At 40.0% G+C, this 12958-nt stretch overlaps 1 protein-coding gene across 2 annotated transcripts in view; it reads left to right on the top strand.

Annotated features, from left to right (window-relative positions):
* The first annotated feature begins 2551 nt into the window (after positions 1-2551).
* The window catches only part of abch1 (ATP-binding cassette, sub-family H, member 1), a 28409-nt gene continuing 18002 nt past the window's right edge, over positions 2552-12958 (top strand). The window contains exons 1-6 of one of the 2 annotated variants that reach the window (XM_084561626.1): positions 2552-2800; positions 4336-4484; positions 6612-6771; positions 8636-8790; positions 10200-10307; positions 11195-11288. In XM_084561626.1, coding sequence (XP_084417752.1) covers positions 4351-4484; positions 6612-6771; positions 8636-8790; positions 10200-10307; positions 11195-11288 — 651 coding nt within the window. In that variant the 5' untranslated portion in view covers positions 2552-2800; positions 4336-4350. Of the gene's footprint in view, positions 2801-3941; positions 4485-6611; positions 6772-8635; positions 8791-10199; positions 10308-11194; positions 11289-12958 lie in introns of those variants that run through there. The other variant, XM_084561625.1, reaches the window with a different exon arrangement.

Here is a 12958-nt window from a genome sequence, read left to right as displayed (position 1 = left end):
AGTGAGATTGAAGACGCCAAAGAGGGACCATGGCCTTGGCATGTTCCTCAGAGAGAAAATAGGGCAGATAACTGACCCCAGCAGTAATCTAACAGAAAGTTGGTCAGGTCTAGGTTATGTGTCCAGCTGACTACCTGAATAAACTTATCGAAACAATGCCACAGTGAATGCGTGCTGTAAGCAAACAGTCCAACAAAATATTAGAGAGCATGACCTTTTGTTTTTTGGCCAGGCAGTGTACATGCTAAAGTAGTACCTCTCTTATGCTCTCCTCTCTCTTACTATCCATGCTCCTCATATGCTATTACTTTATGGTCATGTTTCTGATACGCTGAGCTTTGTGTTTCTGATCTGCGATACTGGATGTTTGTTATTATTTGGTTTGCACTTTATTTCTCTTTTAAATTCTGTATATTGTTCTTTACTCGAAAACTAAATCAAGAACTCACTATACATATAAGTAACCCAGCATGTACAGATGCCAATCAGCTCTCCCTGACTGGTCTGATTTTCTCTGGATCTCTTCAATGCATAGTCTCTTACGGTTCTCAAAGAGGCAGATTCTGAAAGAATTTTAGAGAGGCTGGCCAAGAAGTGTTTTGTTCATTGTTCATTAATTTGCAGGGCTAAGCTTATCTGTTTTTATGATTATATGTAGAGGCGAAGAAGATTTAAGCCTGATCTGTTCATTGATTAAGGCCCTCCAGTGTAGACAAAAAAGATAAGGAAGAGCGTAAACTCATAAACAGGAGAATTAATCTGACAGATGTGCAATAAAAAAAATAAACTGATTGGGGCCCCAGGGACCCTTTTACCCAGTACATTTTGTACTATTGTAGTTTGAACTGAGGAAAACAAACGTGTACTCTTTTGTCTTTCATTTGTGCTTTTCAACTGCACCACCACAATAATCTTTAGAAAATTATATTTTTACATGTAGCTAAATATAAACATATATATTTGCAGAGTTCTGACACGAGAACCAGTGTCATACATGTCTGGGAAGGAAGGCTGAGGTGGTTTTCTCAGGATGAACCTTCATTTCCATCAGTGACTGAGAAAGGTAAGAGAACAAGACCCCTGTCAACAGACACACAATACACAATACTTAAGGCCCTTTGATAAATGAGATGGCTGCAGGGTATCAGTCACTCCTCCAAGCAGGTTGTTTACACCGAGGAACACATACTATACTCTAGATCAAGTTATTTTGAATCTCATAAACATTTACAGTGACTTATAATACTAACTTCCCTTGTTTCCCAAAAATGTATTTCTCGTGTATGTATTTTTCTTGCAGATGCATTGGGCGCTAAAAATGAAACCATTTGAGCAATTGATGTAAAAACAGGATGCATTAAATTACACGGTAAATTGATATTTTTGCAGAGGGTCGTCGGTATTGCAGCTACAGTTTGCAGCTCCACTCAGCCGCTGCTCTCAGTGGCTCAGATCTGGCAATAATTTATAGATGAATTGATCCTCTAAATGCTATATTCTCTAAGCGCAGTCGTTGCATTGGGCGGTCATTACTAAAACAGAGCAAACAGATCGCCCCACTTTGGTATACAAAGTCTCACAGCGCATCCATCCCTTCCTCTCTCCCCTCTCTCTTTCCTGCAGAGACCCAGCCGCCTGCGGGGTCCGCCCTCCTCCTCTGCTGCCATGGCCGAGGAGGCTGCCGGTCGAAATGATGCTACGGCCGGACCTGCGGACTGCACCGAGATGGAGGAGCGGGTAAGAGGCTTTTTGGTAGTTTGTGACGCTACCTTTGTGGGGAAAACGTCCAGAATCAGACGGTATACTCGCTGCAGCAGGCCTTGACACGCTGCTGCAGCGAGATGGAGAGAAACTCTGCAGCATGCACGCTTCTTCACTCGCAGCAGGGTTTGATTTTAGTTTTATGACACATCGGAGGGCTGGATTTTTATGTTTATATTGGGAGGGAAGTCCAGAGGAGGAGAGAGGTTGCGCAGTGCACGGTGGGTACATCGCACCGCTGCTGCAGCGCGCACATCCTGCGCTGATGTGAAAGGGAGAAGTGAAAGTGCAGCAGCTTGTCGGACGGTGCAAGTGGGCTGCCCAGCCTCAGCTTATAAATAGCCCGACGTCGGCCTCTCTGCTGACAGTTTGCGCTCGGGAAATGCGACTCGTCGGCCTCGCTTGCTGCTGAATCCGGAGAGATTTTAGCGCGCCTGTCAAGCCCGTTTTCTTCCACTTGGTGGTGACGCAAGTTGGCAACAACTTGGCAGGCAAGGTAGGAATTCTTTCTGTTCGACAGAGCAGAGCAGGGCCTGAATAAAAGAAAAAAAAAAAAAAAATGAGGTCGCTATCAGAGTGAAGGGTCCATCCAGAAGAGCCAGCTGGGGCACAGTGTGGCATTTTCTCTCATTATAAACCTGTCCATCCAGCCAGCTGGTATGAAGAATAGGACTGCAACAAATAATAACAAATGTATCCTAAATGTTTTCATTTTAGGACTTAAAACAGTTTTTGTGCAAAAAAAAAAAAAAAAAATGGCATCAAAAATAAGATCTCCTGCATATACATATGCCACAGGAGAGAGAGACAGAGGAAGAGAGAGAGAGAGGGTGAGAGGTGGATATTATTGTGATGAAAACATGCTTTTCTCCACCTACTGGCTGGTGAACTCAACCAGTTCTTCCACTTTGCATTTACGTGGCTGAGATGTTTTTGTCAGCTGAGGTTCACATGCTCTCTAGCTGTTGTCCTCAGTCTGTGAACTCATCCATCAGGTGTTCTTCATCCTCGCCACTTCTCCTCTTGGTCTTCTCTCAGGGTGAGTTTTTTCCACTATAGCGCTGCTTTATCCTCCATCAGTGCAATACTGAAGTAGCTGTGTCTATTTTGCGCGTTATCTCAGATGTGTGCGATAAATATTATCCGGGTTTGAAAAGTCAGAGGTGAGGCCAACCAAATGCACCAGATTACGCAACTGCAGCCCCCTTAATCTATTTTCTGGAGAATGAGAGATTCTGGATTAAAGGAGTTGGAAAGCCGTGAAAGAAGGCTGTTATTGGAGATTATCGGCCACTGCTGGATTGTTTTCAGGACATGCGTTGTCTACTGAAGCTGGCCCACAATGCAAAGAAACCGCCAGGAATATCAGGGTGCTGTCTATGTGTTGTTCTGTCAGATTCTTCTCTGACTTTTGTGTTAGAGGGCAAAGTAGTTTCTCTCCCTGCTTGCATACTTGAAATAAAGACTCATCCGTTCGCCTCTGTCAGCTCATTGGTGACTGACTTACTAAGAAGAATGGTTTGCATTTTCTTTCAGCAGCTTGAAATAATGCCCTTTTATATCAGTGCCACTCCTGTTGACAGAACAACAGACGTCAGCAGGAGAAGAAAGTCGTCTATTATTATTCTGTCTTATTCTAGTCAGGTGTTTTCTCACTGTTTAAGTGTGTTTTATTCTACGGCATTAGAATAAACTGATATAAACTAATTCCTGTTAATATCTAATATAATTCATCATAATATCAGCATATAGGAACCTGAAAATTCCCACCTTTGAATAAACAATACATCATAAAACAGAAGCATCTTAAAAAGCTATAAAAAAAAGTCACAGTCTTGCCTAAAAGTTCGATTTTGAGATAATTTCTTTGTGTTTCGTAGTAAATCTAATGTATATGTTGTTTCCATTTATGCTGCGCTCTGAACAATAAATCAGATTATGGATTTAAAATGTTTAAATAGAAATGATAGCTGAAACTAATATTGACCACTGTACCCTTCTTATCATGCATATTTTAACAATGCATGTAGTAAAATAATAGCACTTCGGCAGCAAAAACAAACGTTCTGCAAATTAAAAGATGTCAGTAAAGTGCATTTCAGAAAAGTTTTTTTTTTTTTTTTTTTTACCATTGGCTGAGGCATATACGTATGTGTGGCTTATATAAAGAGGAAGTCTAGAGCTGGGCTTTGTTACAATAAAACTGTTTCAGGGACAGAAACAAACAGCAGCTAGTAAGCAGCTAAAATGTACTTTAAGTTCAGCACAATAAAGCTCATGTCCTCACTTCAGTGTCATCAAATGATAGAAACTCTGGGTCACTACTTAAAAAATGGGGGAAAAAAATTAATAAAATCATGAATGAATATCGTCCCTGCAAAAATATACTATTTATAGTGATAGAATAGGGCACTTTAAGACTGGGCAGCCTTCATAATGCACTTGCCCATGTCATGATATATAAAATACAGTAAATAATGGAGGGCCTAATCTCATGAGATCTTCTATTGTAATGTGACGGCAAAAAGACACGCACCAGTACTGTTATATGACAAAGTGTCTTTTCTCTTCCAGCTGAAGGACGGGAACATGAAGGCAGATTTAGAGGCGTCTCTGCCTGCTGGACAGGAGGATTCCGCCATCCGGTGCCGCGGCGTATGCCGGTCATACGGCAAACTGAAGGTCCTCAGCAACCTGAACCTGACTGTACCACAGGGACAAATGTGAGTGGAGCGACAATGGCTAACGTCTGGCTGTTGGTGTTTGACATTTTGGACTTTAGCAGTAATTTTTAACCAGCCAACAAAGTTTTAATTACAGCAGAGAAAGTAGAAAAAGGCAAATTCAATGTAATGTAGGAGGGTTATACCATAAAACATACAGAAAAGACACTTTAAAGCCTCTAACCCCCTGTAGCACTAACACACACAAGGAACTGACTTGTCCAATAAATCCACTTTGTTTGGCCCCTTGAAGCTGAAACAGGAAAGAGCATCTTAAGGAGGCATTGCAAAGAATTTTACAGAATGTTCTCTCAGTGCATAAAATAACTTGTGTCCCTAATGCACGCCTTATGTTTAGCATGTAAAAGTCTGTCATCTGTCACTTCACCGCATGTGAGCTGAATTATAGATGATTCACAGTATGTCAATTTTCTCACACATACCTAAATTCCTCAAGTGTCATATGAGGTGTAAAAGATTGGGACCAAAAACAAATAACAAAACCCTAGAATCGGAAACACATTTATGCTCGTATTACAGTTCCTCCTAGTACACAGAAACTACAGTGAAACGATAAATACGGGGCAAGCTGTCAAAGTCAACAGGCTTTCTCACATTTCTAGCAGACTGAACGCACTGAATGACACAGACATAATGACGGTGTTACTAAAAACACGTGCATTTGTGATTTAAAGGGCAAGCATGCCATTGAATGAAAACAGCAAAAGGAAATACACTTTGTGCACACCCTTCTCAATGGCGTGGAACAGTGGCGTGGTGGTTAGCACTGATGCCTCACAGCAAGAAGGTTCTGGGTTTGAATCCATGGGCCGACTGGGCCTTTCTGTGTGCAGTTTGCATGTTCTCCTTGTGTCTGCGTGGGTTCCCTCCGGCTACTCCAGCTTCCTCCCACTGTCCAAAGACATGCTCATTAGGTTGATTCTAAACTGGCCGTAGGTGCATGTGCATGTGAGTGTGAAGGGTTGTCTGTCTCTCTGTGTTAGCCCTGCGATAGACTGGTGACCTGTCCACGGTTTACCCAGCCTCTCGACCGATGACAGGTGGGGATAGGCTCCAGCAACCCTTCACAGGACTAGCGGTTACAGAAGAAGATGAAGATGAATTTTGTAGTGTGGATGCTTTGGACGATATATTTCTAACCAATTAAAATAATAAAAAGTAAATCTTAGCTCCTCTACTATTCATGTCTTTGTGTTATAAATGCAATTTGAGTCATTTAGCTTAGCTTTAGCCTAGCTTAGATTAGCTCTACTGTAATCGTTTCTCAGTGAACCACACTGAGATGTTAGCAAATGTTAACAGACAGTAAACAGACAATTTATAATAAAATATGTTATTTAGTGAACTTTAGAGGTACTGGTATCCAGATTATTTTATTTTTAAACCAAGTCTCACTAACTGTTTCCCCTTCTTCCAGTCTTTTTGCTGAATTAAGCTGAGCCAAGCTATGCTAATTGTCTCAGGTTTCTAACTCCTGATTTAAACCTGTAACACATGTTTTTGGCCGCATAAACTTAGTGAAAACAAGCTATAGGCAGTGACATATTTAAAAACTGTCAAAAAGCTTAGCAAACAGTTGCTTTTACAAGTAACCTGTGCAACATTAGCATTCTCTGTTCAGCTATGCTTTTATTCTCTGCAAACTCCTGAAGGAAATATTTGTTTCTGCAGCAGCTAATTGCCCCACTGTAATTACTATGGAGACGTTATTTGGTGCACAGTGGTTTTTAAATCATTTAAAGAAAGAAAAATGTAGACAATTATTGTTTTTCCACTTTTTTTTTGTATGTAGCACTCTGGTGTATTATCAACTTTGTTTTGCTTGACAATAATTTGCACAAATGAACATTAAGTCATCTTTTAAGGACATTGTTGAGTCTCATCTCATCTTGTTATCTTACTTTAATTATGAAGATGCCTTTAAGATCTTTCTGTGGTTCACAGTATGTCAAACAAAATCAGTTAGTTTCCTTTCTATTAACTTTATTGACCAATAAGACTAATGTGATGCGTTTATGTGCCAGGAAATGTACAACATCCTGAAACCTGACTGACAAACACTGTAACTGCCAGATCTCCTGAAATGTTTTTGATTGTGTGTTGCAGTTACGGCCTACTGGGCCCCAGCGGATGTGGGAAAACTACACTTCTGAAATGCATTGTGGGAACCCTGAAAATATCTCGGGGGCGCATCACCGTGTTGGGGAAGCCGCCTGCGTTTCCTGGTCATGACGTCCCGGGAAGGATGGTCGGATACATGCCACAGGTAAAAAAACATTAAAAAGTGTGTGCCTTAGCTAACTTGTTGTTAGCTATGTATTTCTTCTTAATGGTAGCTCTTTAAAACCCCACTCATTCCCAGTCAGAGTCTTTGGAACTACTTGTCGTGGAAGCTATAAAACCTACGTGTTCTCATTCCCATCAGCAAGCTGCTCTTCAAAGACAGAAACATCATAATAAGTGCCTTTCCCTGGGGCCTCTGTAATTTAGCCTTTGTTGTACTGAGCGACCTTTACCTGAGTTCGCCTCATTACTGTCACACATGATATCTGATGAGGCACATAACACACATGGCATGTGTCCTCCCGCGTGTAACCCTGAGCATCACATTGCGTCCCTGCAGGAAGTGATCTGTGACCCTGAGACAGAGGAACGGGACACCTTAGATGTGCTGCTGCTGTCTGAGAAATGTATTAACCCAGGACTCAAAAAAAAAAAAAAAAACTATCAATATACAATATACGGGCGGCACAGTGGCGAGGTGGTTAGCACTGATGCCTCACAGCGAGAAAGTCCCAGGTTCGAATCCATGGGCCGGCTGGGCCTTTCTGTGTGGAGTTTACATGTTCTCCCTGTGTCTGTGTGGGTTCTCTCCGGGTACTCCGGCTTCCTCCCACCGTCCAAAGACATGCTCATTAGATTAATTGGTGATTCTAAATTGGCCGTAGGTGTGTGTGTGAGTGTGAATGGTTGTCTGTCTCTCTGTGTTAGCCATGCGATGGACTGGCGACCTGTCCAGGGTGTACCCCCGCCTCTAGCCTGGTGACCCTTAACAGGAATAAGCGGGTACAGAAGATGAATGAATGAATGAATGAATATACAATATACGTTGGTTGATTTGTTGTACTGAAAATCTATTTTTAGGCCATTATTTAAGCCTTTAATCCTTCAAGATTACAGATTTTCTGAAGTAATCCAGACTTCCAGCCTTCTAGAAATGTACTAAGGAAGTCAGTGGTATCTGTATTGAAGCATCGTGTTGTTTGGCAGATATCTATGTCTAATTTGCCAAGTATGTATGCTTTTTTGTTTGTTTTTAGTTGATTTATTTGCAAAATATTAATGAGAAAGATGTGATAAGACAAGAGCTGAGTATAGAACCGAATATTCTTTGCACCAATTGAAATGCATTATTGTAATGTATGTTTAGGGGTAGTTATCAGATTCATTCATCTATATAGTTATGCTATTATCTGATTTAGGATTTATTTTATTTGGCAAAGTTCTTTTGTGTTTAACATGTAAACACGGCTTCTTTTGCAAAGCAACACATGGATATTCTTCTTTGTTTTAGTATTGATACCAAAATACAGGTCTGTCTCGAGAATGAAAGCAGCCATTCATAAGACACAGAGCTCCTATGAGTCTGATCTGATCTTTTATTGAAGTAACATAAGCTTTCTGAGAATGGATATATTTCAGTGGTTAGACTTCCATCAGAAGGTAGATGTCCCCTATCTCCTACCAGATAGGGACAGGACCCCCCAGAGACTATAGGTTGCTGAAGCAGATGCTTCTATGGAGGGAAAAGTTTTGTGTCTCTAAAACAGTGTTTTTCAAGGCACACCACCAACTGAAAATGTTAAAAAAATGAAACTCTGAAAAAAGTCTTATATATATACACAGACACTTGACAATGGCATATTATTTGCAGGTAAAAAATAAATTCGTTTTCAAAAAATGTTTTTTAGACCAATTGGGTGAAATTGGATAATTTCCCACGGCACACCTGACGATCTCTCACGGCACACTAGTGTGCCGCGGCACAGTGGTTGAAAAACACTGCTCTAAAATAATGTAACTTCCATGCCTACAACCTTTTCACAGAAAGTTGTTCTTGTGTTTCATAGGAACTGGCACTGTACAACGAGTTCACCATCAGTGACACCTTAACTTTCTTTGGCCGAGTCCACGGCCTGACGTCGAAGGAAACCCAGGCTCGCATGGAGTTCCTCGTTGACTTCCTGGATCTACCTCAGAAACACAGTCTGGTCCGAAATCTCAGGTAAAAAACACTTGTAGTGCTTGGAGCTGAATTTACCCAGAAACAGTTCAAGAACATGATACTGTAAGTAGGTCTCTAGTTCTTGTGCAGGCCTTTGCAGAAGGTACTTCTGTGTGTTTACTGAAAAACCCATAGTGGCATGCTTCAAGATATTAGATCTGGGCGTGGTGAACTGATGTTTTATATCCCTAGATAAAGTGTGTATTTACAGTTCGACTTTGAGCCCTGAATTCTGTGCACATACAGCCATTATCTCTGTCTCCATTACATGTTGTAAACCCAGTGTCTATAAAACAGTACAGCCCAGATAAGTAGACAAGCAAACGTCAAATAAAGATAGCTCAGTGACTGTTATATCTGCATCAGCTGCCAGATTTGACAACAAAAAGCCTAACTGAAATTTGCTGAAAAGCTAGTAAAGTTTTAATTTTGGAAAGGAATAGGAAAAGTAAAGCATTGTTCCTTCTCTACTCTCCTTCTCCAAGTATTTTGGAGTGATAAGTGCGAACAGAAGTTACAACTTCATTGATGCATTTGGCCAAACTGTAGTAAAAGTATCTCCAATTTTTATGAGCTCCCAAAGAAGTGGCCAATCTGGCAACAGTGGTTAATGAGTCATTGAAAATATCCACAGAGTCCATAACTGCTTAATTTAAGGGAAAGTACAGTACATAGCTGTATGCTTTGCAGTTTATAGGTTGTAAAGACGCTCCTCTTATGCCAACAAGCTGTACGCTAAAGTAAATCACCACATATTAGCAAGTAAGAATTTCAGTTTCATCAGAGTCTGTCATTCTACATTCAGCCTCCCCCAAAGTTAGAGCTTGAACCTGATTGGAAGCTTGGTCTACAACATGTTTTTTGTGTGTGTGTGTGTGTGTGTGTGTGTGTGTGTGTGTGTCCCACTGAACATGTGTTATCATCTATGGAGCCTCGTTTGCTGCCAACTCTGTACCGCTGGGATTGAAAGACTTGAAGCTAATCACCATAAAAGGAAACAAGTATTTCTGTTGGAGTTATTTAAAAAATAAATGTGATGTTGTGATTCTTTGATATCGACTGTAAAATGAGATGTTGTTGCAACCTCTTAGGCACAGAGGCTGATTACTTTATGGCCCTCTCATATTCCACAGTTATTTCATTAGGAGTAAAAATTGTCTCTTTGCCTCGGGTACTGTTGTTTACCTCTGTGTTGTGCCTCAGGTACTGTTTTTTACCTTTGTGTTGTCAGGCAGGTTAGTCTTGCAGGTTTCGTCTCTGCGGCTTTCGGCTCCCACCACCTCCCTCTGGATTGACTGGCATGCATAGAGGCGAGGTGGATTACTAGTTACGAAACAATTAGGAATTAGGAAGTAGGAAACGATTCACCCTTTGGCTCTTTTTTTTAAAAATCTGTATGTGTGTTACAGTGGGGGTCAGAGGCGCAGGGTGTCTCTCGGAGCGGCTCTGCTGCAGAATCCGGAGCTGCTCATCCTAGACGAACCAACAGTCGGTGTAGACCCTGTGCTCAGGGCTAAGTATGAAACACTCATACGTCTCTGGTCTGCAGTCACTTTCACTTCACTTTTTCCCTAATAAAGATATAATAAACCTACAGGGAAACAACAGAATTCAGTAAACCAGTCAAAATCTGTCAAAATCAATATTTCTGTTGAATAATGTTAGTAAAGAATAATAAAATAAGTTCAACACATACACCATGAAACGCTTACTAAATAGCGAAAGCTCTTATATATAATAATATTGAGATATCAATCTATTTCCTGACTGTAGTAGCCATACAAATCACATTTAATTCAGTTGGCTTAACTGCATCATGGTCATTCAAGTCTACTTTATGTAGCAGTTTTGTATTCAGGCACTGGGCTGTAATCCTTTCTTTAAACAGATAAACTGAACAATCAACAACCAAGTTTCAAGAAGAACTATTTTAAATCCTAATACATTTATATTATATCTATATATTTCCTGACTGTAATAGCCTTGAAAATTGTCTATTTTATATAGCAGCCATTAACATACTATCATACATAAGTATTTGAATTCGAGTTGCCGCAGGAATTTCTCTTTAATTGGATAAAAAGCAGCAACTTCAAGCAGCCAAAATCAGGTTTTCAATTAAAAAAAGCCGTCATTATGTATATTTCCTTTATATATATGTGTTTACTACATCTAAATAAATCTAAGTGTAAATAACTGGGTAAAGAGTTCATTCAGATAAAGTCTACACTACGCCCTCTCAGTGTGTTTCTTCAGTGTAATTTAGTAATCACAAAGTCTTTTCAGATTAGACGACTGGCAGCAAAACCGTTGCTGGTAAAGCTGTGAGTTGGGATTTGAGGAAAACTCAAATCAGCAAGCAGGTCAAGTATTATGTAATTAGTTACTTCTGCCTTCTTTGTAGGATCTGGCAGCATCTGGTGGAGATCGTGAAGACGGGAAAAGTGTCAGTCATTATCACTACACACTACATAGAGGAGGCCAGGCAAGCCAATGTGGTGAGATCATACTTACATGAACACAGAACCCACATACATGTCCAACACGCAAATTAAGCAACATGTGCATGCACAACATTCATGAATACAGCAAGACAAAGCACCACATTCACTCTCCTCACAATGAGTCTATTGATATTTGCTCTGTTAGCATGTTTGATGAACTTTATTCTTTGTAAGCTTTGACAGGACAAACAAAAGCTCAAATCTAGTTAGGCACAGAGTTTGTACAGAAAATTGCATGGGGATTTATTTTCCCAAACGTCTACTTTTTTCCACAAACATGTACCCTGTCTCTCTAAATGTAATAAATTGATCACCTTAATCTGCCTCTGAATATTGCCAAATGCAAAAACAATGCACTTAAATCATGTTTGAACAATATTTGGTAAAGACTGCAGTGCCTGGGTGTTTTAGGAAATGAGAAGATAAAAAATTAACCCATATATGGGTCACCCATTTTCAACATGAGCAGGACAGCGCCACATATAAAGTTTGGGAATCAGACAGATTGGCAGAAATTAGAATAATGCCTGCCTTGTAGTCTTAAGTCTGTGTAACATGATATACACTATGCAAATATACTAGTTTATTTACACAGTCTGAGCCACACCCTGCTAGTATACAAATCCATGTACTGTGAAGAAAAACAGAAAATAGGAAGGAGGAAGGCACACATAGATTTAGTAATCTAAAAGAACATCAGCCTGTAGCCCCATTTGTGTTACTTTCATAACTTGTCGGACTAACGAATAGCTCAGTATAAATCCACTCATTACATGAGTTCATTCACTGTTTAACTAGTAATCTTCTTTGTATATAAAGTCCATAAATCCGAATCACAGTCGAAAGTTTGTACTGTAAATTAACCACGTCTGTTTTCCCTTGGTTTAAAGTTAGATACATTCATTTGGAAGTAAGAGGAGAATTTATTTCACATAAAGACTGGAAGATAGCATGGCCACTAAAGCTTACAAATGATGATCTTGTTTGAATAATTCATACAAAAATAAACACAGCAATATTAAACTAAGCTATGCTAGCTGACTGTTAGCTTATACTAAGCTAAGCACTAAGCTCACCTTAGTATCTTACACTAAGCAAAGTTGGCTGACCATTATCTAAGCATTAAGTTTACACTTACCTAGCCTTACTGACAATTAGCTAACACTAAGCTAAGCATGAAGCTGACTGTAAGCCATGCTAACTAACTGTTAGCTTACACTAAGCTAACACTAAGGTAAGCTAATTGACTGTGAGCTCACACTATGCTAGGCACTAAGCTTACATTTACCAATGCTAATTGACCATTAGCTTACAGCAAGTTTACCTCCAGAATAACACTAAGCTAAGTCAACTGACTGTACTTGAAGCTCAAGCACCAAGTTTACACAAACCTAAGCTAATTTACTATTACCTTACACTAAGCTAAACATTAAGTTTAGCTTAACCAACCATTAGCTTAGCCTAGGGTAAGTAGTAATGGACAGCATTAACTGAAACCGCAGTTTATGTTACTGAAAACTGAAAACTGAGAAAAATCTTATGATGTTTCATATTTCTAATCATTCTGTGTGAAACCTGGGCCTGTCTGGATGAACACAGCTCTTGGCCTATAGGTACACAGATATATACACAGACACTTGACAATGGCATATTATTTACAGATA

This window comes from Chelon labrosus, assembly GCF_963514085.1.
Source record: "Chelon labrosus genome assembly, chromosome: 15".
NCBI classification, from domain to species: domain Eukaryota; kingdom Metazoa; phylum Chordata; class Actinopteri; order Mugiliformes; family Mugilidae; genus Chelon; species Chelon labrosus.
Note: the sequence above shows the minus strand (reverse complement) of the source record. Positions and strands in the feature narration are given on the sequence as shown.